The sequence below is a fragment of the Oculina patagonica genome, chromosome 1 (assembly GCF_052425735.1).
Source record: "Oculina patagonica isolate OP01 chromosome 1, crgOcupat, whole genome shotgun sequence".
Lineage (NCBI taxonomy): Eukaryota > Metazoa > Cnidaria > Anthozoa > Scleractinia > Oculinidae > Oculina > Oculina patagonica.
Window position 1 is genome coordinate 421,105 of NC_135758.1, and position 27,289 is coordinate 448,393.

The 27,289-nt window shown below is 39.6% G+C and overlaps 3 protein-coding genes across 3 annotated transcripts; all 3 read left to right on the top strand.

Annotated features, from left to right (window-relative positions):
- The first annotated feature begins 542 nt into the window (after positions 1 to 542).
- Positions 543 to 14,431, top strand: LOC144651666 (centrosomal protein of 120 kDa-like). The gene is made up of 22 exons (XM_078511619.1): positions 543 to 774; positions 1,104 to 1,288; positions 2,519 to 2,605; positions 3,158 to 3,311; positions 3,832 to 3,992; positions 4,565 to 4,768; positions 5,091 to 5,372; positions 6,483 to 6,707; positions 6,810 to 6,994; positions 7,123 to 7,272; positions 7,409 to 7,529; positions 7,697 to 7,761; positions 8,214 to 8,304; positions 8,381 to 8,569; positions 9,092 to 9,181; positions 9,278 to 9,370; positions 9,916 to 10,028; positions 10,827 to 10,875; positions 11,344 to 11,466; positions 11,646 to 11,837; positions 11,946 to 11,998; positions 12,736 to 14,431. The coding sequence occupies exons 1-22, from the start codon at positions 729 to 731 to the stop codon at positions 13,019 to 13,021; spliced, it is 3,144 nt and encodes a 1,047-aa protein (XP_078367745.1). The 5' UTR covers positions 543 to 728; the 3' UTR covers positions 13,022 to 14,431.
- A 1,357-nt stretch (positions 14,432 to 15,788) lies between these two features.
- LOC144651804 (putative histone-lysine N-methyltransferase PRDM6) lies at positions 15,789 to 21,883 on the top strand. The gene is made up of 6 exons (XM_078511816.1): positions 15,789 to 16,024; positions 16,714 to 16,897; positions 18,605 to 18,876; positions 19,731 to 19,992; positions 20,190 to 20,279; positions 20,683 to 21,883. The coding sequence occupies exons 1-6, from the start codon at positions 16,010 to 16,012 to the stop codon at positions 21,261 to 21,263; spliced, it is 1,404 nt and encodes a 467-aa protein (XP_078367942.1). The 5' UTR covers positions 15,789 to 16,009; the 3' UTR covers positions 21,264 to 21,883.
- A 158-nt stretch (positions 21,884 to 22,041) lies between these two features.
- LOC144651799 (putative histone-lysine N-methyltransferase PRDM6) lies at positions 22,042 to 26,662 on the top strand. Its single transcript, XM_078511802.1, has 5 exons — positions 22,042 to 23,021; positions 24,058 to 24,284; positions 24,660 to 24,922; positions 25,030 to 25,288; positions 25,397 to 26,662. Exons 2-5 carry the CDS (start codon positions 24,188 to 24,190, stop codon positions 26,182 to 26,184), a joined length of 1,407 nt encoding a protein of 468 aa, XP_078367928.1. The 5' UTR covers positions 22,042 to 23,021; positions 24,058 to 24,187; the 3' UTR covers positions 26,185 to 26,662.
- The last annotated feature ends 627 nt before the right edge of the window (positions 26,663 to 27,289 follow it).

Consider the following 27,289-nt stretch of genomic DNA (forward strand, 5'->3'; position numbering starts at 1 on the left):
TTTTTATCGTTTTTCTTTTCGGATTAAAATAACACTGATTTCCACATGATACTCCCTCGACGCCTATAATAATTCAGGCTATAAACCTTCGGGCGGGCGGAGGGTTCGAATCCTCCTGCCGTTCGTTCTTCTTCTTTTTTTTAATGCCCTCAAATAAATGTCCAAAATGCGACTATCCAATAATTTGTCGATGATTTTGAAAATAGCCTGCGCTTCCCAACGCTTTATACCTCTTTACGAACCAGAAAGAGCCGCCATCTTCAAAGCGGAGTAGACCCTGGGAACGAGGGTGTCGCGGGCATGCCCGTTACTAGGCAACAATAACAAATCACCGGTTAAAACCGGTTATCACTCATTATTTACAACACCCCCACCCCCCCCCCCCCAAACCCAGAGCTTCGCGAGGCCCTGCGAGTCACGTATTACTAGTTATAAATTGATGCAGTTTTTTCCTTTAAATGTTATAAAAAGAAAAAAAATAACAAAAAACAAAAACAAAAAACAGAAGAAGGCCGGCGTCGGCCACGCAGGCTAAGAAGAATCCGGCAATCGTTTACCGCGAAAGGACTGGGGATACTGGGGTCTTGAGTACGGTTGCCTACATGACGTAGTAACCGGTAATTTTGAAAAATGGCGGATTTTGTGGAGTTATTTGCCGTGGTTTGTTATGAGTTTTATCTGTCTTGTTTAACAAGTAAATAGCTTTTTGATCAGTCGACGTGTTACTAATGGGATTGGGTGACGGAATTTTGGTGGTTGTCTCGGTGCTTGAAGGTAAGTTTGGCCATAACAAGCTTTCATTTTCCTGTCGCAAGAAACAACTGGATGCACAAATATCTGCAAAAAAGCAGGGAAAAAACGTGACACTTTTACGCGGTTTTTCTCAATGCTAAAGATGACACCCCTTCTCCCAGGTCAATTTTGCTTTATGCCGATAATTTCTCGAGTTTTGTGGTTAAAACATTAAAAGGGAGAGGGGTTGATGTTTTGAAAAATTGCCCTTCTATGAGGAGTATGTATTTTTTACTCTGATTGACACAATATATGCCATTGGGACTGATGAAAATTATGAAAATTTGTTAATCATGGACTGCAATACTCAGGGCGAAGATTCCCAAAAAGACCACGGCATAAGATCATTGTTGAAACAAAGTTTGATGGAGAAACACTGACAACTGATCCCATTGATCATGTGGAAAGCCCAGAGTTCACAACTGAACTTGCCTGGGAATTAAGTAAGAAATCTTTACACCAGCATCGCTTGCAGAGAACGCCAATCAAAATCCAGGTAAGAATGATAAAAAAGGAATCTACATTAAACACACTGGTTGTCCCAGAAAATATCCATATATCCCACATTGATGTTTTTTGGTTTGCCTCCCCCCTCAACTCTCTGGAAATTCCAGTCTAGCTTCATAGTTTCCTATAAAAATTTTGGTTTTTGAGAACCGCCACACCCTCGGAATTTCAAATGACCATCCATGGGGTGGGTATGGATATTTTCAGGAACCGCACAATAACATGTGGCTAAATGAAATTAAGGTTAAGTTAGAATAGTGCCAATACTGGTTAGCAGCAGCAGTGTTGGGGCGATGCGCTGTGAAGCTAATTAATTTTGCAGTATTGCCCGAAGGTGTCAATGCACTGAATCCTTTTTTTTCCGAAAATATCTTATTTATTCACTCTAGTTCAGCAAAAAATTAAGAATTTTGGGGGAGCTACTTTACGTCGTTTTTCCCCCGCTTGAAAGTTAAACAAAAGAGTGTGAGACATTCAGGGATGGATGGGTTAAACATTTCGTTGAAAGTTTTGAGCTAGCCCTGAGAACTTACCATTTGAGTCAAAAGCATTAAGCCTGGTTCACACTAGCGACATAACGACATAAAGAAAAGTTCAGATCTTTCCTTATGTCGTTATGCTTATGTCATTATGTTCCAACTATGTCGTTTTGTTATGTTGTTCACACTAGCGACATAATGACATGGACATAATGACATAAAGAAAAGTTCAGATCTTTCCTTATGTCGTTATGCTTATGTCATTATGTTCCAACTATGTCGTTATGTTATGTTGTTCACACTGGTGACATAAAACATCAATGGGAGGTGTTTTTAGAATTTGCGTGACCTTGCCGTTATGTCGTTATGTCGCTAGTGTGAACCAGGCCTTAGGCTCATCACATTTGTAACCGTATCGCAGCTTTGTTTCAAGGTCTTGCACTAAATCCACTGTGCGCAAACGCCCAGACTCAGAGGGGTCATGCAGAATTTCCGAGAAAAATCGAACATGATTATAGCAATTTGCGAGAGGAAACCTATGAATGAGAAATTTGGCTTTTCTTTTTTTTTTTTTTTTTTTTTTTTTTTTTTTTTTTTTTTTTCCCCTTTTAAAGGGGGGGGGGGGCACCCCCCCCCTATAAAGTGGCAGTTCAAAGTAATAAGAGCTAATAAACGTGCTGGTCATTGATAAATTAGTCAGTTAATTTATTAGTATTTGTTAATCATTCATCTTTTGACAGTGTTATGCTTTAGACACTCTAACATCACAGAAGGAACCAGTTGGTTATGTGATCCTAGATTTAAGAACAGCACAGCAAAAGCCAGCGGTAAGTAAATGAATGTTCCGACTTGCCATATGATATAAATTATTTATTTATAAATACTATGTGTAAGAATTGTTTTCACACACTAACTAAAATTGGTTTTGCGTAAGTGTGATTAATGACATTCTCCTCATTATTTGGGACCTGTCCAAAATCAAGTTTGCTTCAGTCCTGATGTTAAATATTTTTATTCAAGAAAGGTGATCTTAACAAACAGTTTTGTAACAGATAAATTATAGGTAAACATGTCAAACCCTTGTAAACCCTAGCCTGCGTACACAGACAAATTTCTAGCTGTCATTTCTCTTTGTCGTCGAAGAGAAACAACAGTCAGAAATACATCTGCGTTCTCAGGCTATGTAAACCCTTAATTTTAAAAAAAATAATCAACATCTACATTGTCAAAAAACAAAATTGTCAAGTAAGAGATAAAATAATGTCCAGCAGAAGTGCCAACAATTTCTCAGTACCAACATTAAAATAAATTGTTTGGTAATGGGTGAGAGAATTAAGATTTTGAGCTAATGGAACTGAAAAAGTCAATATTGTTCCCAGAGAGCACAATGGCACTCCCTTTTGAGCACAAAGTACCAGCGAATGAAGCCAGAAGTGAAACTGATGCTGTCGTTAGAAGATGACACGCAAACTAAACCAGCTGAAAGCCAACCTTCTGCTGGTCATCAACAGCAGGCACAGCACGGAGATGACAGTAAGTTAAAATGCTTGAGTTGAAGATTACAATATTACCTTCATGGCTGTGAACTATTGTAAAATGTAGCTGTTATAAATCACTGACTATTGGAAAATCACTCAAATGTTCATTGTTACACATAAAGACATTGCAAAAGCCTGACTATCTTTATTTGATAACAGCTTCACTTCTACTTGCAAATTTTTAAACTGTAGTTGAGCCTCCACTAACAGCGACCTATCTAAAATGGCCAGGTTTTTTCACCCTGACCATACGTCAATCCACGCACTTTACTCTTATTGAAACTTCCTTACAATGATAACTTCTACAAAGGTACTGAGCCAGTTCTGCCCCAGTGTAGACATTGATAATGTAGAGAGGCCCAACTACTTAGGGCTTTCCACTTTCCAGTAACTATTTAGTGCAATAAATACATGTAGGATTGATTATTCTCTTTGACAAGGCTGACATGTTTGAGTGCGTGTACATTTAACAGACTCATCTGTACCCTTAATTCTGTATTTTATATCTTGTCAAGGGAGACAGCCAAGACCTAGTCCAACAAGGAAACCAGAATCTGATGCCATACAGTTAAAGCTGAATGAAGAACAAGGGTTTTATGAAATTGGACCACAGCGTGAAGACAATAACATCTTTGTTTTGTCTGTCACTATAGGACTTGCTTCCAATTTGGCAAAGGTAAAATGGTTTTAATTTAATTATCAGTTATAATGGATGGATATAAACTCATTATCAATCCACTAATACAGAAGCCTGATTTGGGAGGTACAGTCGCCTCTAGATTGATTGATATCAGTTTAATTCTCGGCAAGGCACTTTACTCGTGACGAGGAGTATGCTTGGGTGCCAGCAAACTGTTATGGCAACCTGACAAGAACTTCAAGAAGAATTTGAATTTGACAAGAATTTGCTATTGTTTGGAAACCCACTAAGGGGGGAGTTGCAGGTTGCAGTACTCCTTACTTGTCGCTTGAGCAATGCAGCGTTCCAGATAAGTTTCAAAAATAGGGTGTCAATAGGGAGTTCCAACAGGTCAATTTGTCAGGTTAGGTAGCTGACCTTGTCTCATATCTGGAACAATAGCTAATGTAAGCTGGAGTAAAGCCCTGTTACCATCAGGATAGCACACGAGAAAATGTAATTAAAAGAAGCAGATGAGTTTGACAATGAAAGTGACAGTGCACCTCAAAAAATCAGTTTAGATGCTGTTTGTGTTTACAATCTTTCATGTTATTACAATTTCTTCACAGTTAATACCATCCACCTTCACCTTGTCTGACCCAAACCTTGGAGGTGGATTCTACTTTTATTACTCGTTACTCAGCAATGACGTGACAAATGAAGTGTTTCAGGATCTTCTGCAACCCAATTTTCCTGCTGAGCGAGCTTCAGTAAGAATCAACAGTAACTTGGACATTCTGAAAGCATTCTTTGCTCAACATGTAGGACTGGAGGTACACATAGAGTAATTTTGAATTGTCAGAATTCTTTTAGTTAAATATATAATCAGGTTCTGATCCACTTATCTAAATCCTCTTTGTCCCATGGGGGACGTAGGGCATCCACTATTGCTTTCCATTTCTAATGATCTTGAGCCACTCTATTGGCTTTGCACAAAGTCATGTCGATCTCCATCAGGTCCTTCTAGATGCTTCTGTGCCATGTTATTCTAGGATGGTCTTCCATGTTTCCAGTTCTGACCCACTGTGATATTAAAATTGAGTGGTTATCTCCATCTCTTTGTTTTCCTGATGTAATTAAAGGTTTTGCTTTCAGATCCATTTGTGTAGTGGAGACCAATCTTTAGGAAAAGCAGTCGTCTCTTTTCAAGGCCTTCTTGATGATCAGCAAACGTTAGCCATGCCTGCTGTGATTGAAGGGCTGTTTCCTCTGGTGGCGCCTGGTCGCAGTCGCCAGTCTTCTGGAGCAGTAGATGATTCAGAGCCAGCGGTTGGAGTGTCTGTGTCACTAAGACTTGAGCAACAGGACATTGTGGGGAATGTCGCGAGTGCATCATCGCCAATTTTAGCTGGGGGAGCGATGGGCCTACTGAGACAGGTAATCTTTACTTGCAAGTAATAAATAAACTGAATTCAAATAGGTTAACTACTAGATTAAATGTGGAGGTGTTAAACAGAGTTGTGCAAAAGATTCAAGCCTATTTCCCTTTCTAAGAAGTCCCCCCTCTGGAAGCTCAATTTCATTAATAACCCCCCCCCCTGTACATGGTAGTTAATGACAATTCATGAACAATAAATACTACTTATTAAGCGAGAGTGAGGTCATTACAGAGGAATCTCAGACCGAGGCCTTGATGTATTGACCGAGCGATTGCGAGGTCAATACATCAAGGTCGAGGTCTGAGATTCCCCTGTAATGACCGAACGGACGAGGTTAATAAGTTATTTATTATATGGCCTTTAAGCACTATTCAAAAGAAGAGTATAATCAAGGGAAAAAACACTGAAGGTAAAACTCGCTCTCTGTGGCTATCTTCGTCGCTCATACTAAAGAAGTATCGGTATGATTATATTTTTCTTTAAGTTATTGAAAAGATAGTTATATTTTGTCGGCTTTTTTTGTTTGTTTTTTTTGCCCCCTCGCTAGAAGCTTCAACTCACAACTCGAAAAATCGTCGAGCCGAGAAAAATTTTCATAATGCCCGGTCATTACAAGAAAATAATGCCCGCTCAGCAGCCAATCAGAGCGCGCGTACTATTGTAGCCATATAATAAAACAAGGTAACATTTCACTTTTAAAGCGTTATTTACTTGTCCACCACCAAGGTCTTGAAAAGAGATATCCCCCCCCTGCAGGGTGGGGCTTAAAAGAGTTTTTAAATTATATGACAGTGTATGTATGATTGACAAGTCAGAGCTTATTATAAAGTTCACATTTGAGGTTTATCCCTGAAGGTCACATAGCAATTGGGTACAAAATTTAATTGAGTGAAAGTTGACAACAAACAAACCCAACTTCAGGGAGTCAATGTTTTGAAAGTTCATGTTCAAAATGTTTGATTATTCATTAATAAGGTCAGAAAAAAAATTCAGTCAGCATGAGATGACACAAAATACTCGAATGTCTTGCTACCTTAGTCAATAGTGGCTATCATTATTGGCTTATTTTGAGGTTTTTTGAACACTTTTGTTTTTTCTTTATTCCAAGGGGGTGTCTGAAGTAGACGACATGCCCTATGGAGGCAGGTCACCTCCAAAACAGGTCTCAGGCTCCCCTCCAAGAGGAAAACAAAGAGAATCTAGGAAAGTGCCAGAGACAGAGATAGCTGAAGAGCACCCAGATGGGACACCACCCCGACCACGATCCAGCACCCCACACAGTGGCCAAGAAAAACCTGGGCCTGTTAGCGGGATGGCTGCTGGGACTCACAAGGTAAAGACATATTTTACCATTAGCAATGTCTAGCTTTTGTAGGTAAATGAATCTTGTACAGATCCATTCAGGTGGTTAATGAATGTACATTGTTCCCTACAGAACTCTCCTCCTAAGAAGACCAAGATGACAGGCCAGGCTCCTCAGCCTCAAATGCCAGCTCCCACTGTTGCTTCACTTGGCACCAGGCTACCAATTGATCCATCTGCCCACCATTTCTGTTTTTCCATTGACTTGCGCAGTATTGCAAATCTTGATGTTGCATCTCCTGTTAACTGCTTTCTCAGGTAAGTTAATTTTAGTGAAAACCTTCTTATTGTTTTCTTTTTTTGTACCGAAATCACCCAGATCTGGGTACAAACAGCAGTATTATTTCCCGCCAATTTTCAGTGCTTGTTCTTTTTGTCCTTGCCAGGTACACATACCCATTCTTTGGCAGCTCTGCCCCTGTGATGACGAGTCCTCCAGTTCAAGTACAGCGTACCATGGAGGTCCTACTTCCAAAGTCATTCTGTGCTTTTGACTTTGCTGCCTCGCCACAGCTTCTGCAAGAAACTATCACAAGGTCAGAAAAGAAAGAAAACTATTTCAGTATGCTATGTTATTTGCTGTTGATCTCTGCTGGCATTTGAAAAGATTCTGTTGAATTGTTAAGTGACATATTGTGTTGTTAACATGCTTTTGCCCCTTTTTTTCTGTAGAGTCCCCCTTATAATTGAGGTGTGGCATAAAGACAGCATGGCTGGGAATGTTTTAATTGGAGTATCAAGCGCATCACTGGCCACTGTGTTAGCTGCTGATAGAGTTCAAGTCTTGTCACAGGTAAGAAACGCATTATATGACGTGTGTGTTGTGTAAAGGAACATATACAAAGGTTCTTTTTTTGATTATCTAAAATAACCTTAGGGCATACAAGTATTATCACATAGACGTCCTTTAGTATGCCTACAATTTGCGTATGTGTCACAAGTGCTTCTATGTTTTTTTAGGATAAGGAAGTGACTGGATACAGGCAGATCTACAGCGAGAGAGTATTAATCCTTACCACAGAAAAGTACGTGAACATGTCGTGTATCTCTCTTGAGCATAAAATCACTATTACGCATTTTTCACGTAGCTACGTTTTAAGTGGTCTTTTATCCAATTTGAGTTTTTCGCGGGAAAGGACTTCGAGGCTGTGATGCAGCACATTCCAAATTGTGACGGAAAACAACTCGAAGCTGCGAGGAGAAGTGACGGACGCGGCACCTTGTGGCGGGAAACAAATCAAAGCTGTGACGGACGTGGCACAAAATAGCGGAAAACATCTCAAATTTGTGACAGGTGCGACACATGGCGGGAAAAATTGTAGACAAACCAGGGGATACACCCAAATATGGAATAGCTTTGCTGCGTTGTGATTGCCATGGAATAAATTTACTTCGTTTTGATTGCATTCCCGGTTTTTATAGATCTAGCTGTTAGTTCCTATGAGCTATACCATAAACTATATTTCGTCTCTTCCAGGCCTGCCCGGAGGATTGGTGAGCTGCATGTGGTTCTTGGAGTAGAGGACCTGGGTCCAGTTAACTTGCAGCAGTTAATGGGTGCAAATGAAGTAAGTTAGAGGGACGTTTATTGAACCTTTATAAATTCGTTACCAGGCAACGGTTGACACTTGTTTCTTATTTCAGTACAGTTTGTCCTCTTCACTTGAGAGTAGCCAGACTTCCAGTGCCATTCCTCTAGCCGAGCCTCAGCGAGTTCCGCCCGCTCAACCCGGGCCTCCTCCTGTCACTGACCCACGTGACACAGCAGAGTATAAGGCCGCGTTAGAACTGGAATTGTGGAAAGAACAACAGGAAGAAATGTTTCAAGCACAGGTGAAACGAAGTTATACAGTCAACTCTCCCTTAAGGGACACCTCTATAAGACGGACACCTCTCTAAAATGGACACCTGGTGTTGGTCCCGTCCCTGCCGTTTTTCAGTCATTTTACTGTAACTAAATTCCCTATAAGACGGACAACTCTCTAAGACAGACAGTTGGAGTTGGTCCCGACGGCGTCCGTCTTAGAAAGAGTTGACTGTACGCTGTAAGATGAGTGCCTTCGTTTATATCATTTTCAGTCTAACAACTTAAAGGTTTTTACCGGAGAAGAAATGGGACATTTTACCTGTTATCCTATGCACTAAGCTAATTATCCACTTGTGTCATTCTGCGGTCTGGTGTTCCTTTTATCAGATGAAGAGAAAAGATATCACATGAAAAGTAATCACGTTGTTAAGATTTCCAAAATTTAATCTGTCAGTCTGATTAAAGAATATTAACTAAGCATCTTCAGTCACATGTTCGTAAACTGTGTTGATCACTTACTTTAGCGCTGTTTTTCGTATCCACAACAGATGCAACAGAGAGAAAGCTCACACATGAAAGCTCTCGCGGAGGAATGGAAGCGACGTGACAAAGAACGCGAACTAATGGTTAAGAAAAAGGTAAAAAAAACATAGTCTCATTCTTGTACCTGTGCTATTAAATCGCAATCTGCATTCAGATTTGAATTATGTTTTAAATTTATTTTTTTAATTCAGTTAGAGGAATATTCTCGATTAGAAGAAAAGCTCAAACAGTCCATTGCTGATCTCGAAAGGAGAGAAAAACAGTTGTCCGTGAATGAGACGCAGGTGTGTAAAATGATGGTTTGCCTCATAATTCAGATTTGCATAGCGTAGTCTTAGGTAATATGCGTCCAGATTTAATACACAACATGTCTGGCACTTCCATGAGCCGAGATCTGTGTCATCTTTTGAAATTCTCAACATGGGATGGTTTTCCATCTCGGGGCTCCACCCCATTGCCCCCTCCCCCCGTCGCATTTTGCCAGGTCACACAACAGTGGACCTCTGAATCATAAGACCGACACACAAACCTTAGATAGCCTGTAAAGAGAGAGACTCTAATGGCCGGCGAAAACAACGGATGAAAGGCGAATCAAACACTGGCCGTTGTTGTTGCCTTTTCCCTCTTACAAAGCCAGTTCACATACAATCCATTAGGACGCCGCATTCCCACCCACCTTTAACATCATCCTATACTGGTATTGGAAGTCAAAACCTTCCATTATCCCCCAACTGTTTACAACTCTTGTACAAACTTTTTACTGGTCTAAAGACTGGCCTTCAACAAGTGAACATTAAAATAAATTCAGTTCTTTCATTTCGCTTCTCAGGTGATGCACATGAAAGATGAATTTGAACGAGAGCACGAAAGAAAGATGACAGAGATGAGAGAGGCAGCGCGAAGAATGAAAGATGACTGTTCACACCAAGTGGAAATGGAGAGGTTCTTTGATTTAATTTAGCTAGTTATCTGCTGCTATCTTACTCTGTACACATAATTATATAACTGCATGCATCTGGGATGCCATGCTTAGCTTTTATTGCCCTACCTTCACTGAGTACGTACGTTTCTTGGGAAGCTGTCGAGAATGAATTGAACGATCGCTGGCCAGATGAACATCAGTGCAGGACCATCTTGCACAAAACAAGTCCATTTCAGTGATAGATACCAGCTTTACGTCGTGTTTCAAAATATATACCAGAATTCTGTCAGTGTACATAAATAGGTTTAAACTGGGAAGCAGTGAAGCCTGCATCTATTGTGGCTGACATTTTCGTTGCACTCAGCCGGCGTTACCACTTATATAACAGCACAGTAACTCACTGAGAAGTGCACTGGACGACAATTTTTTTCATTGCCCGCATGCAGTATAGAACAGCTAGTATCATAACTGAACTTCTGATATATGTTTTCCTTTTTGGTGAAGATGGTTGATTGTAATATCAAGAAATCGTATTAAAAATTCAAGGTAGTTTGGGCGGTTAAGGTATCAGTATACCTCAATTGATCACCTCACGTTAGCACGTTTCCGTGGCGAGGCTTAAAAAATAAACCCCAATAAAGTGTACATTCCTATCTTCAAAAAGCGTCATCCATTCGAGAAACGTTAAAGAACTGTTACTTCACCATGATCACTAATCATTGACGGCGCTGAAATTTAGAGCGAGCGTCGGCCGTTTTTCTGAGCAGAAGACAGGCACCGATGATTACAAACTTTGATGGAAATAATTTTGTTTAAAGGATGAAAGTGAAGGACCTGGAACAACAGAAACAGAGACTCGTGGAGCAAGTAAGTGACAACATTATTTTATAAGAAACAGAGCCGGTCTTACAAAAAATCATAACCAACCGTAATTTTAGTGGAGCCTCTTTCCTCGCGCTTGGTGCCGGTTTAATACATGTTTCCCACCGGTCTTGCATGTTTTCCCACGCTTGTCACCGCTCTTTCATGTTTTCCCGCCCTTAGTACCGTTTGAATATTTTCCCGCGCTTTTCGCTCATCTTTCATGTTTTGCCGCGCTTAGTACCGTTTGAATATTTACCCGCGTTTGACGCCGGTCTTTCATGTTTTCCCGCGCTTGGTACCGATTTCAAAGTTTTATTAGTGTTCTGATTGGTCCATTCTTCTTTTTGAGCGCGTCGCGTTTTTAATCAGTTTTTCACTATTCTGGTTTTGGTTTATTGTAACTTTATCAAAAGCCATATTAATTTTTGTAATCTTTCAGTTGTTTTTAACTCACAGTAACATTTTTGTTAGGTGTACGAAGCCGAGAAGCGATATCAAACGAAGGAAAACGAGTTCATGGCTTACAAAGAACAACAGTTGACAAAACCTGAAGTGAAACTCGAGTCTGAGATAAACCTTTTGAAAATGGAAAAGGTAAAAATTAGATAACAAACTGCTACAATTTGTGATCATTATATGATTTCTCTTTACGATGACACTATTAAAGTTATACAGACTGGGGATGAGAACAATTGATGTATAGTTACTGTATCGCTAAATAAAACTTCATGACCTGTTTTCAGATGCTCCGTCTTTGTTTTCTCTCCTTACAGGCAGAACTCGAACGTAAGTTAGAAACATCAAACAAGTCAAAGATTCACTATAAACAGCAATGGGGCCGAGCGCTGAGGGAACTGGCGCGACTTAAACAGCAAGAACAGACCGCTGCCAGAGCGCGGCTCAAAAAACAAGAGCAGGAACTGGAACACATGCGCCTGCGCTATCTTGCCGCTGAAGAAAAAGAGGTAATGTCTGAGTCATCTTGTGATAAGTTCCTGAAACAAAACTAGCTGTTAACTTAGCTGATTCGAAGTGCAACACCAAGAATTGAAATGCTTTTTTTTTTCTTTTAGGTTGTAAAATCGGAAAAGGAGACACTAGAGGAAATTAAACTTGAGCTATCCAGGTGAGCAGTCAGTCAGGTTTCTCTCTAGCAACTGTTGATCAAATTGTAAAAGAAAGATTGAAATCCATAAGCATTTCCGCCTCGCATTGCCGTGAGCGGTTTTGGAAATGCCTTGTAAAAGCCATTCAGAAACATTCTTAGATTATAAAAAATCCAACATTAATGGTTGGATTTTACTCGACAAAAAAGAGAAACCCATTTAAATGTGAAGATGACTTACGATGGTGAGGAGTGAAATGAATTCTTAAAAAGGCGAGGCTTGCGTTTTAAAGTGTTTCGGGTTCCATTCAAATTTTGTATTGGGAAATTTGCTTTCTGTAGTTAATTACTGTTAGAGTTTATCCGAAAAGAGTTTTAAGCCCTTGGTATATTACTTCCTAAATTTCTCACAGTTTTTCACAAGAGGTTTAGGGCGCTGGTGTTGTAATCCGGAGGTCTCGGGTTCAAACCCTCTACTTTGGTACTAGCTGGATTTGCGGTCGTCCCGAGTTCAAATCCCTTTGGCTTTGTATAAAGCCAACTGGTCTGCCTTCTGCTAATTGGGATTTTTAACTATGTTATGTTCATTCCAAATATGTGTTTCCCCTGTTTCAGTGGCATGCCTGTAAACTAGCTATCTTGAAGAGATATGAAGCTAAGTACATGACCACTATAGACAACATTTACATTTTATATTACATTTTGCGCAAATATATCCGTTGACATTGTTGCTGATACCTCCTTTTTCCCTGCTGCAGATTAAAACAACAAGAGGAAGCAAAAGCTCGTCTGAATCCACCAGCACCGACTGAAGTCCAAGATAAAACATCTGCTGCCAGTTCTTCACAAAGAAGAAACGTTAAACATTCGGCTGGACTTACATCTGTCCATGAAGACGATGAAGAAGATATAGATAGCAGGATAGCTAAACTGATTGAAGAACGAGACACTTTACTCCATACAGGAGTTTACACTACAGATGATCGCATTATAGTTGAACTGGATAAACAAATTCGCGACGCCATAGCTAGCAAGGGCTCATGACTTTAGGCTCAGAAGCGATGAAGGGTGGGGGTGGGGGAATTACGTCGTAAGCGGGACTCGTAGAAAGGGAAGGGAAGGGGGCAAGAATCCCTGGGGTAAATTGAGTGGCAGCTGGAACCTTGTAAAAATTGGTTTTCTTCCGTTTGTAGCTATGATAAACTGATAGTATTTAATGGAAGGTGGGAGTCTTCTGATCCAAGAGGACGCATAAACCCTTTGAGCAGAAACTGTGGCCAGCACCTTTCAAGTAAAAAGACATGTTATAAGAGTAACGCAAGCCGTGAGTTGTCTTGATATAGTATTCAATTCTCAAAACTAACAAACAAGCATATTCTGTAGTGCGATCTGCCAGGAGATTTCGAGCTTAGAATGAAAGGGGTTGTGAGGAACCCCGGGATCACATACATTGTGACTGTATTTATTTATTTTTGCCGTAGGTTTATTATAAGTCATCCTCCGTCTGTTATGCGTTTTTGTGAGGTGTGTTTTAGGCAGTTAAATAGGTTAGTTAAATATATGAAGCAGGACGAAAACATAATTTCACATAAGCAATATTTTTTATAACCCTGCTTAGCAGAGGCTGAAAATTACAGTGTATTTATTACAGTTGGCATCAAACTTCTAATCAACTTGTACTTAATCGTTTCTACAAGCGACGCTTCGAAAGCCACTGTCGTTGTTTGTTGGCTAGACATTGACAAGATAACAACAATACCTTTTTGATTAATACAACAAAATCTTTTATCCGCAGAAAATACCGTTTACATGTTTTGTTTAACTTTAAACAATTCCTTGCGTAATCTTCTGCCATCGCTTGTCTTTATCTACTAAAATTTACATTCTTTAGATAGAGCTTACTAGAATTTCTTTCTTTTTCTGTGTAGAGCGTGCCCGGGGAGCGTGCCAAGTTTTAAATAAAACAGTTGGTGATAACTTGAGTCCATGAAGTGCGAGTTTGGCATAAGTTTTAGCTCTTTTGCATGGCAGCTTAAATACACCACGTTTTTGTACTGCAAGGGAGGTGTAAGGCGCAGTGATTTTTATATAAGACAACAGCATAAGAACAATAAAGGTTTTTTTTTTTTTCAAGCCCAGACGCTTCAAAGGAAACACCCCACCCACAAGACCGTCAACGCACTGGAGTCGGTAAACATTGTTAACAAAAAAGGGCTTCTGAGTAAATGGGTAACAATATTAGGACCTGGTATTCGATGAACATTGTAAATAAAACCCATCTGTATTTGATATCCATTTTTAGCAAAAACAAAACAATGTTGTATAATGTAAATACAGTACTTTTTAAAAGTCAATTTTGTAAATATATATAGATCTGTTTCCTCTTTTCATTTGTTTGTTTATTTAGATTACAGTAGTCAAAAAATTCAATAAAACAAGCTTTAAACTTTAAAATGTTCTAAAATGATTTCTGTTGGAAGTTGTATTTATTCTTTAACAGTCGGCGAAATTTTGCTCTCTGATATAAATGAGTTCAGTTTTGTGGAACCGGCAATTGAATACTAGACATTTTGACGAAAATAACGAACGCTGACAAACAAACTCCCTCCTAATACGAATTAGAACGTTTAAAATCATTGGCCTTATCGCAAAATTTACTGTTAATTAACTTCGATGTAAAGAACGTTAAAATACACTGTGGAGGGAGTGCTTATCTCATGTAACAGGCCAAACGTTCGTATTATGTTGGAGGTTTGCCTCATATATTTTGCTGTAACTTATTTTGGCCGGGACTCCAGGGACTCCATTGTAAAGAATTTCGTTTTATCGAGCTTCCACTGTATGTAGTTTGCTTGGAAATGTTGCTCCGAGCCGAACTTTTGAAGAATATGTTTTGCCGGCATCTTTGGGCAGTTTTTAAATGCCTTTTCAGCATAACTCTTATGCTTCTTGATTACACTGGAGAAAAGGCTAGTTGGAGCGAGGATAGTACAGACACCGCTTTGAAGTCAAATTTTACTTGAAGTGATCAATGACAAATTTCTGTCTTAGGGCCTCTTCATATGATCCCGGTTGACCGGGCTGGCCAGTTACCGAGATCTCGACTCACTCCTATTTTCTTTGTAAAATTTTTGATTTGTTCATATGAGATGGCGAGCCAGCCCGGTTACCGATATCTCGGTTTCTGCAACCGAGATCTCGGCAACCGGGAAGAAAATTTTCCCATATGAACACTCCAGCCCGGTCGCCGGGACACAACTTTTTTTTTGAGAAAATAGCTTCCCTTTCGTAACTGGGTGGCCAAAATGGCCTAATTTTGCCTTGTATCTATTTCTACTTTTAGAAATATGCGAATTAGCTTTATAAAAAAAGTTACAAGGGTCGATAAAGCCACGATAGTCGCCAAAGATGCAACTTTATGTGTCGCTTTTTTGGTTTTGTTTCTTGAATTTTCTCCCCGTCAACCGGACCAATATTTTCCATATGAACAGACGACAAAATCCGTCCTGGTAACCGAGACAGCCCGTAAGCCGGGCTCATGTATTAGAATAGTGAATAATATGATAAATATTTCAGTAATGGTTGAATGCCCTTAGAATTTCTTTGGTCCACATTTTCAATTTGATCAATTGAGCGTCTTTCTCGTATTAAACTCAGGTCAAAAGTATTAAAAGTCAAGAACACATTTTTTGTAGAGTTTGAACAAACCACAAGCATGTTAAAAGATGAAGGAAGACTCGATTCATTCGATGATATTAGCTTAATTAGTATTCTCTTGTGTCTTAAGCAAGTTCTAGAATAATAGAAAATCAACAAGCAGAAAGACGTTTATCCAATCAGAGTGTGGCAGTAAACAAGATCTTCAATCCATGTGCGATGAATGATTCTAGAAGCTACTAGCAAGCTCTGCAGTGTTGCTATCCAGACGGTAGCCATAAATATTGCCTTCCTGGTATAATGATCAGCTAAAACCAGCCGACCGCAGAGTAGATATGTCCATTATTCGTGTTTAGCGAGGAGTTGAAGAGAAAAATGCAAAGTGATTTGGTAAGTAAATGAGTGCAACTGGAAAATTATTAGCTTGAGATGCCGTGTGCAATATGTAGTACAGTGTAAGTAAGGTTGCGAAGTGATTTGGAAAACCAGCAAAATGTTCCTCTTTAAGTACAGAGAAATCGTCTTAGCAAGCTTTTTGCTTGAGTGCAAAAAAGCATTTGCAGTGAATTGTTTTAGTATGTGTTTTAAAATTACACAAAATTAAATACAACAAAGTTAACAGGCGAATAATTTGGACACAAATATTAGTTTCGTATTGCTGTGTTTAAGTGCCTTAATCCCTCACAGCCAAAGTAATGTACAGCCAATTTTGGCAAATATTCTGACGGAGAGGAGTTTTGTTGAGTTTTATCACTTTGTAGTACAATCGATTGCAAGAAGAGATAATAAATTTTGTGGTGTTACAATTTATGCCTCAATGCATTGGTATTTTACGCCCCTCACGATCAAAAGCAGGATTTCAGAAAATCAATGACCACAGCTCTTGCTGAAATACCATTTATACAATCAGAACTGCATCTTAGTTCTGTCAGCTGGAAAACTACCACGAAAAACCGCTCGCGTTTTTCCGATGAATGAAACTTTGCCGGTCATGCAATTACGATTAAGATCAGGAAAGGTCAGTTTATTTTTAAACGCATTTCAAACCCTTGATCTAATTTACAATTCAATTCTTTCAGGTCGCCCGCCTCTCGATGAAGAACGGTCCCAACGCTAAAGTTCCACCCAGTCAAGAAAAACAGTTCACAATTTCCCCAACTGCTGTTGTTAGCTGTTTGTATGAAAGAAAACAACCCGTCCTCATCGAAGCAGATAAACTTGAAAAAGGTGGAGTGAATTCAGGAGGCTTAATTTCGCAACTGTGTAAGTTTAATGACCCGAAATTCCGCACCCTGCATGATCTGAATGAAAGAATACTCACGTAAACCGGAAGTTTGGCGTAGGATCGTAAAATTCACGTCACCACAAAAATACTTGCGTCTGCCCACGAAAAATCCACTCATAAAACGTCACGTGTTTGCAGACGTTGCTGGAATTTTCAGACATTGTTATTACAATCTTAAATTCACGAAAATGCGTTGGTAAATCTGGCTTTTTGTTGTTTTCTTGCGCTTATGGCAAACTGTTTTTTCTTACTTTGAGAGAAACTTAAGATTAGCTTTGCAAAACTGCAACCTTGGGCTCGATCAACTTAATAAAGATAAAAAATAATTATCTACCCGCTTTCATTGTTTTGGAATAAAATGTCGTTTTCATTCAAACCGTGACCTCTGCCTGTTGGCCTATTGTGTTATGAATTGCTTAAAATTCCGCACGCCATTTTTGAATAGTTCATTGAAGCCGCATACCACCTACAAAGAACTCTATTGTTAAGTCTCTCTTGAGATTACTGTCTGGGTGCTGAAGCTTTTTAAAATACAACTTGATAAAAATTTAAATTTCAGAACAATACTCTTTTCATAAATCGTTGCAGTGAAGCATGAATGGTGCGTTCGATTTCCGACTTTACTCTGTTATCAGTGATTACGATTGGCGAATAAATTGTGAGTGCAAAACGCTCTCACCTGATCTGAGGTCGCTAGAAAATATTTTTTTTTCTTGAAACGAACATAAGTTCCTGGAAAAATCTGAATACTTCTGTTACCAAATCCTTTGTCTTGTCTTAGAAGTGTCAGAGATAATCATTTAGTTTTGTACGCATATTTCACTGAAACTTTTCACATTTTTGTAGGTGACTGGCATTTATTCCTTTCGCCGTCAATAAAACTATAAAATGCCGATTTCCCGTTTTTGTTTCCCTTAAAAACTTCGTTAAACTATTTCCATCTGAGGGAATCAGTATATTTATTCCATTCACGTACTCATTCACGTGCGTTTTAAATGTTCTTTCGGAAACGCCCCTCGAATAGTTTTGTAAATGGAAATGCTTTTACTCTTTTAAAACATGTTAGTATGAAGACAGATTTCTCGCATAAACTATACAGGCGGAAACCAGCTAAGAATTCTTGCAAGCGTCTTGTAAAAAATCGTCTCAAAAGTTTCAAAGTCGATTTTACAATGGATGACTCAACTTTATCAGACCCTTCTGGAAAAGTTGATTGTTTGTTTGAGTGGTTTAAAATCTAGCACTTTTAAATTCTCCAGGGATTCAATTTCTTTATCGATTGAGAGTAAACACTTTTTACGTTCCTGGAATTTTTTGAATGACCACAGACAATAGACATTGGTATATTAAAATTCTTCCTTGATTCACAAGGGAGCCAGGTTTTTTGTCAAATTACAAATTTGTCAAATTTATTCGTTTTGCGAAAGCTGTCAGCACATTGATAGGGTCAGGGTCGTTAATAGAAAATATGCTAACAAAAATTCGTTTGTGAATCGCTTCGTTTTGATTTGGACATTCGGCCTAAGCGTATAGGTCCGCATAGGCGAGCGTATGAATTTTCTCTCGCGGGCGACAATCTTTCAATTTTCTCAGTCACCGCGTCTTAAAGACCTTTCTGCTCAATCCTCACCCCTTGCTATGAATGAAAAATGTTTTTAAACTCTCATTCAATTCTTTATTATTAGGGTGTCATCTTTGTAGAAAGAAATATGCAACACCTTGTCCTTTACATGGTTTGAGTTATGCGTCAACAGAAGACAACGGTTTCCATAGGAGTAAAGCTCTAAGGTCACTTCCGCCGGAAGTGTGTTTATGCAGGTCGAGTGTCCCTGGTGCTGAGCTGGGAGTTTGCACCAGGAGGCACATTCCTATAGGCACGTGGATTGGTCCATTTGAAGGAAAACGAGTTCGGCCTGATGACGTCAAACCGGGCATGGATACGTCTTTTATGTGGGAGGTAAGAGGCCATTATTGAATTTAAATTTACAAAAGCGATCAAGATCTCATTTTTCCCAACAGTGTTAATACCTTGTCAAGGACTCCAGTGATGAGATGTAATGCGAAATTCTCAGAGCAAGACGTTAAAAAATGCACTGATGTCACTAAGGAGAGTTATTATTTCGAGCCTAACTTAATTAGTGGAAACTACATCGGGTTAGGCTAGGCCTAGTGTGCGAGTTCTGGAAGGATTACCCAAGTAAACCCAGACGACCCGGGGGGGGGGCCACACAATTTTTTTTTGGGGGGGCCCCCCCCCCCGTTCCCCCCTTTTTTTTTTTTTTTTTTTTTACCTTTTTTTTAAAAAAACCTTTCAAAAAAAAAAAAAAAGAAAAAAGTTTTTTTTTTTTTTATAATAAAAAAAAAATTTTTTTTTTAATTTTTTTTTTTTAAATTTTCTTTTTTTTTTTTTTTTTTTTTTTTTAAATAAAGCCCCCCGGCGCCCCCCCCCGGCCCACCCCCCCCCCCCCCCCCCCCCCCCTTCTGTAGTTTCATTTCAAGCAGATGTACTTTGGAAGTATTTCAACAGTTGTTTCTTGTACGAGGAAATTCAAACGGAGTATCAACTAAACAGAGACATAAAATAATCGTGTCCCAAACATGGGTCGGGAAACAGCTCTGGTCTCACATGAAAAGATCGCTATCTTTTGAAAGAACAATAGAACAAACAACAGGAACAATACCACTAGCCCCCAAAACAGTAGCAACTGATGCACAAGAGGACCAGTAGAACTACAAGCTTACCAGAGCTGCTAAACTGCTGCCAAAAATGGCGAGTTGTATGTTAACCTGTTAATTTTTTTCTCTTAACAGATTTTTGAAGGCGATAAGTTGATGTACTTTATTGATGGTAGTGACGAGGAGTCGTCAAGCTGGATGCGTTTCATTCAGTGCGCACGCTCCAAAAATGAACAGAACCTTTATGTCTTTCAATACAAAGGCAATGTTTATTATCGTTCATTTAAGGACATAGCTGTTGGGGAAGAACTTCTTGTTTGGTATGACGATAAATATGTACAGCATTTTGGAATACCTACAGGACTGCAGGATATGTGCTTTGTTACAAATCACGGAGGTAGGTTGCTAAAGTGGCTTTATAGAGTACTTTAGAGTAGTCATCACACGTCTCCGGTCTAATGGATTTCTAGTTAATTTGTAAATCAGTAGTAACTTTTATTCGTGTGTCTCAGTTTTAAGATCTATAAGAAGTGGTAGTTTATTATGTGAGTGAATAATTCCTAGTTGACTAACTGGAGTAAACAATGTTTTCAGGAGGGCTTGATACATGCCAGAAGAAGAAGAAGAATTTATCGCCTCTCAAAGCTGACAAAGCTCACGTACAAACAGAGCAAAACACTTCAGGTACTTGTTAAATCTATGTTCTTTTGATCTGAGAGAAAAGAATTCAAAACAAACATTTTTGGCACTAGTCTCAAATTCTCCTAACTTAACGCGCATTTCTTTTAAAGTTTTGAGAAATTGGTGTCAAGAAATTATCCCTCAGCTGATGAATTTCTATATTCTCATCAACTGTCGTCTCGACGATATGTTGGTAATATTGGGGGAAATTAAATATGGATCAATCTTGGTATCTCGAAGACTAAAAGAATTGATCTTGAGATAAAAATAAGAATGCACATTGGTCTTGCTATAGTTCTTATCTACGAGGGCTTCAAAATATTTTGTCTTAAAGAAAAAGAAACAGAATAACTACTTTACGTTCTGGACGTTTCTCAAAATTCCTTTGTCTCTTATCCCTTGCTAGGTGCTTGGACGGTAGCAACACAACAGTCAGTGGAACAGGGATCCCAGCAACATTTGCACGCCACAGCTAGTTCATTATCAAGAAGATTATCAACTGACAGCAATCTTACTGACCAGCGATCCTCTCCTATTAGTGACGTAGAAAGTGACGTCAGTGATCCTGGAAATAATCTAGTTCCAGTTCCAAAGAGTCCTCCTGCAGGTGAACTGGCTTCGTGGCGCTGTCAGCAGTGCCATAAGACCTTTACTCAGCGTGTAGCATTGCAACTACACGTGTGTCCGTGCCAGCCGGACAAACCTTACCAGTGTGGACAGTGCAGCCTGGCCTTTTCCAATCCTTCGCATCTTCGTGCGCATGTCATCTCACATTCGAGCGAGAAGCCATTCAAATGCGGTTTTTGTTCGCGCGCTTTTGTTGGCGCGACAACACTGAACAATCACATCAGATCTCACATGGGACAGAAACCTTTTGGCTGCGAAAAATGCGGCAAAACATTCTCCCAGCCTGGGCTGCTAGCAAGGCACGCAAGAAACCCGCGCGAATGTAAAAGCGGTGTCCTTTCTTCACCCATAGTAGCCTGATGTTTAGCCTTAAATGATTACGAACCTGCTTCCCTCAGACCTTACTTAAAGGCCAATAAAAACAAAAAATGACATGTTTGAATTTAACAAAAAAAATTTTGTGAGAAAATAACTGCTGAAAAATAATAACATCAAAACAATAAAATTTACAAATGAATTGTTTGATTGTGTTTTGCGACGATATCGGACTGACTGTTAATTTATTTACATTCTTAACATTCTTAGTGAGATTTTGACCGAAAAGTTACTTTTATACCTACCAGCAATGAACAACGCACAAATATAAAATTGCAGTTTATCTTATCTGTTTCTGGGTATTGGGAGTAGGACTGGGTTCAACCGGTGGCGTGTATAGTCTTGCTTTCAATACTGTTCATACGCGACCTTCCTTGCAAAGGATTATGGGCGGTGGGAATTGGGATAACAATCGCTTGATGGGCGTTATTTTGTCTTCCCAGTAAATAAGCCTCGGGCCTTTCAGGCTTTTAAAGGGAAAATCATTTGACTTGATAAAATTTTTCGCGCCCGAAAATGCTTTTCATGCAAGGCGTTGTTTTCAAAACGAGTGCTTCTGGCTTTTCATTCTGTGTCGGCATCCAGCATTCAAGAAAAAAGAAAAATTCTTTTCTTTGTCTTTCCTTTCATCAACATCTTCCACTGAAGAATTCATTTATCTTCATTTGTGTTTATGGCTCATTAACTTTGCATTTTCCATTAACAATCAAAAAGAATCAACTAAACTTTAACTTCGTCCGAAATACTGTATGTAAGCTAAAAGTGAAACAGTTGTTTTTTTCTTCGTACATAACTGAAATGATGGTATTCTCCCCCATGGAGTTATTCCACAGATACTGAGCGTGGTAACTGGCGAAATTTCTCGATCATTGAATACGTGACACTGACAAATAACTTATTATTTCTCTCGCGATACGCTACGCTGTTCTCTTTTATCTTTTGCATTCCCCAATGAGCACGGAAGAGTATTGATAAAAGTGATTGTCTAATCAACACCACTGCTAACAAATAAACCTTGAGAAACAATTTAGATTACCGCTCATGTATGTACGCAGAGTTTGCATCAAGTAAAAGCGACGGATCAAACTCTACTCATAAACATTTGTGAAGGTGAAATTTGAATTTTCATCCTTTGACTTTGGCTTACTTTGTACGCATGAGCAGTCATTCTGATCAGCCTCTTTTGTGTTGTTTGGAGAGAAAAATGCAAAAGGCGGCATGAGTTTATTTTAGGGAGATTATTAAAAGATCTTATCTGTATGAAAACTTTGAGAGTTCTTGGTCGATATGCAAGAATCCTCCTAATTCCATGTCAAAAACCCTTCTCCAAGAGTGCAGGGATTCCTTCAGAGTAGCGTCGATTTATTGTTGAAAGCGACCAAGCACAAATGAAGAGAAGTAAAAGACAAAGTGCTTGAAATTCTTTTGTTCACCATCTTATTATTGGTGGTAATTCTCCGTGAAAATAATGCACATTTGTCCTCAAAAGCTGTGAATATTGCATAAAAGGCGTAAGCATAAATACCGCCCGCCTTTTGGTAAATTGGCTGTGTGCTGTCTCTTTAAACTAATCAGTGATTCAGTGCGCGAGGTGGAACGCAAGCAAGCAGTTGAACACATCCAACTCCCAAACGTTGCGAGATATCACCTTCCTATCCACGAAATTCCTACGGTTAACACATCTTTTCAGGAAAATTCGCACGTGGACAGTTTCAAAAATTGGAAATGGAAGTCGAGAGTAAGGTAAGGATACAATTTAATTGAGGTAGAGTAGTTTGGGCGAGCGCTTGCAAGTTAAATGGCGCACCGGGTTGTAGCACAGAAGCTTTGCTACTTGAAAGTAAACGAAGTTAAAGCACCTTGCCAGCAAGAATTTTCTCGCGCTTTTAGCACTTTCGACTGTTTGGGTTTTGTTGGAGTTTGTGAAAAAGCGCGAAAGTTGTGCTTGCGTTTCTTTGGTTTCTTCACCCTCCGTGTTATTGAGCAAGTTACGCCTCAACGAGTTGAGTTTCCTGCAAACTAACCACAATCCGTGTTTTTTCTTCGATTTGCAACAAGATTTCGATGTTATTCGATTGTAAGTAATAGAATAAATTTAAAGATTGCTTTCGTTTAGGTTTTTGCGATGTGTCCATTTCAGAAGTTTGGGAAACTTTGGTTTACGAGCTCATTATGCAAGGAACCAAAACTTTTCTAAAGGGGAAAAACAATAGAAACAACTAGCGTGATTTGCATGAAGTTTTTTAAACTTTTTCACCCAACAAGGAAAATTTCAATCTTTTCGTGTAATCTCTACCTACTTTTGAGTGATAAGAGCGTGTGTAATTAGCAAGCAAACAGAATTTCCGAAAAAACTTGCCAACAGTTTTGAACAATGCCTCTTGGCTGCCATTAAGCCGAAAAACCGATGTGCTTCATTGCATTCGGTAATTTAAAAGCAAATTAGACATTTGTGAATATTTTATGTATGATTCAATGAATCACGGACAACTTTGATATTGCTTACTAATCACCGAGGACAGAAAAGAAATAAACCCCCCAAACTTCCGTTCCTTGTTAGATACTTTGTAAACAAGCCCGCGTGCACTTCTCGCCGGCGATTTCAAGTCGATTTTGCGGACAGTTTCGATTGGGGTGTAAAATACTCCGTGCGGTCCAAGGACAACTTCAGAGAATATCAGGTTTAATTCTTATTTGAACATCTTGACAGCGTTTTTAGCTATTTCACTGCTGAAACCAAATCGATTCTAACTAATATAAATTGTATCTCTTTCGACAGGCACGAAAAACGTCTAATCCTTTCGTTGAGAGCTCGAGTATGAAGCGGGACGGGATGGTATGAACCCGCGGCCAAGAAAGCGCGGCTGGTTTCATCGCCCAAAGTGACTTCGACACCATACTCCTTCACTATGGCTGATTTACAGAAATGCCTTTTCGTTGCATCGAGTGTTCATCCAGTCAACACGCAGGACGTATTGGGCAAGAAAAAGGGAACGGCTTGTTTCTGTAAGTATAAATCCGTGATGTGACTATAAAATTTACTTGAAATTCATCACGATATGTATTTTTTCAAGTCACCCTTTCGTGCGCGGAGCTTAATTCTGTCTTGCTTCGGTGGATTTTTAAAAAACACGCAAAAAAGCTTTCCGTTTTCTGATGGCATTGTAAGCAAAGAGAAAAAGCACAAGTATATCATCAAAGATTTTCTCGCGATTTTTTGTCGTTCAACTTTTAAAAGTTGACTTTCAACATTCGCGCGCATTTGCGTGTTGTGCTTGTTACGAATTAGCGTGGCTTACAAGTTAATTCTCTCACGGATCTTTTATTTGTTATATTAAGTTTTCGTGTCATGTCGATTTAATATTATTGTTTATATTTCAGGGTGTGACGCAAGTTCAACAGATCCAAATTTCCAGTGTCCTCACCATAAACACGAAACTTCTGCCACTACGCAGAACTTGCCTCTTGCTCTTAAGTCCCTTCCGCCGGAAGTGTGCTTGTGTGCATCAAGCGTTACCGGGACTGGATACGGGATCTGTGCCAAGCGAACGATTCCTGTTGGTGCATGGATTGGACCTTATGAAGGAACATTTGTGAAGCCCGAGGAGCTGTCCTCTGCCACAGATACTTCGTACATGTGGGAGGTAAGTTAAGGATGATTGAGACAGAAGTAGCCTTGTTAAAATTCATATGATTTCTGTGAGGTAAATTTAGTATTCATTTCTGACATTTCTTTGCTTGCATCCTTCAGATTTTCAAGGGCGGCAAACTTGTTGGGTTTGTTGACGGAAGTGATGAAAAGGTTTCCAGCTGGATGCGTTTCATCCGTTGTGCTCGCCACAGAGGTGAACAAAACTTGTTCGCTTTCCAGTACCTGGGAAAAGTGTACTACCGTTCATTCAAGACCATCCTGCCTGGTCAGGAAATGCTAGTTTGGTATGATGAAAAATACCCACAATACCTTGGCGTCCCGAGCACACTCTTCGACATGGGTGCTTTGACAGCGGAAGGTAAGTTTTTATTGATACTTACAGAAAGACAGTATTTCTGTGATTATATTTAGTTACTGCTAAGTGCATGGTGCGGGGAATTAATGGATATTTCAATTGTCTCTACAGGAACAACAAATCAGCCTGAAAAAGCTGGGACTGTCCTTTCAGAAGAAAGAGCCCGCGCGGCAGCCGAGACTTTGACGCAAAATCAGTTGCCACCCACCCCTCCCAGCTCAGTACCTTCTCCCTCCAGTCCACCACATTCACCAAATAGTCAGCCAATGAGTCAACAGCAGCCTTCTCCTACCAGAGCAGTTAGTGGCGAGCCATTAAACGGCTTTCAGAGCGAAGTGCCCTCTGCCTTCGACTTTTCCTCTGCTGTGCCTAGCCCTGCAAATCCGCAGTACCCAATACTGCCGGAGAAGTTGGCGTACAATCAGTCACACCCACTACCATCGCCAGAAAGTGAGACCAGCGATCCCGCCTCACCCCTCCCCACTGAAGATGGCCAGAGCAACACTCTAAAACCGAATCAACCCGTTTTCAGCAACATCACAGAGCTGAGCTTGTGGAAATGTGGCCAATGCAAAAAGTCTTTTCCACAGAGAACCATGCTCCAAGTTCATGTCTGCAACGAGGCTCCACAGAAACCATATCAGTGTGGTCACTGCTCTCAGAGTTTCTCGCATCCAGCCCAGTTGAGGTCACATGCTGTCATTCATGCCAGTAAGAAACCATTTAAGTGCGGCTACTGTTCGCGCGCCTTCGCTGGGGCCACCACGCTGAACAACCACATTAGAACACATACTGGGGAGCGCCCGTTTGTGTGTGACAAGTGCGGCAAGAATTTCACGCAAGGATCACAGCTCAGCAGACATCAGAGAATCCCTGGTGATTGCGTGGCTCGAGCGTGATAGAAAAAAATAATAATAACGCAATGTTAATGGACAAATGACACTTAATGTGACATTCAGTATTCACTGGAACTATTTATAGCCTAGATCGCGTAAATTAGCGATAATTTTTGTGAACTTGGTATAGTTAAATTAAAGAATGTAGAAACCTAGGGAACTTTTAAAAAGTTAAAACATTTCATTTTCCAAAGAGTCTATAGACAGGTAGGCTCGATTTCCGCCGCCTCCTCGAGTCCGGTCTTTGACAGAAAAAGCTAAGTGTTTCATTTTTGAAGCTTGTGGATACTAAGAAATTAAACAATTTTTCGTTTTCATAATTTTACAACAAAATGTAAATATTCTTGTTTTTCATGAAGTGGCGTTCACGTACTGAAGTTCTTAATTACCACGATATGAAGTTTGTACATAGGAAGACGTTTTGAGAAACAGTGGGTCGAATTAACAAACATTGCAAAATAAACGACAACATAAACCTTAATAGCTTGTCTGGTGTCAATCGTAGCATCATTTAGTTTCACGCCTGACGATAAAAAGAAAATTAATAATTACAAGAAACGCTTGCATACGGTCTATTTGTGCAAGTTTTTAGTTGCTCACGAAATCCCCCGCGCGCGAAGACTCGAACACGCAATATCTAACGCGATTTCACGCGCCTTGTACACGCGCGCGCAATGTTTTCAAAGCCGGTTAACAAGTTGTTTTGAACCAACAGTCACAAGTCCTCTTTCTTTTCCTTTTAAATAGATCACTTTAATGTTCATCCCTGCAATACTTTGCTATACTTTCGGTATTAGCCTTGATCTTTGCGAGAGTGTGCAACTAAATAAAAGTTCGATTTCATTGTTAATTTCCATGGTTAAGAGAACTTATGAATACAGCACAGACCATTTGTATAGAAAAGCATCAAATCTGTAGACATGAAAGATTTTTATCTGTGGGCCTTTAATAATTGCAGTGCTACTGCAACCCACCGCAATTAATTTAATATAATTGCTCATCAAACGAAGATGAGCACTTTTTTGCGCAAGACTGCGGGAAAAAATGTTCCTCGGCCAATTCATGTCTTTGTGGCATTTTAAAAGTCAACGATATTGGCTTATTTTTG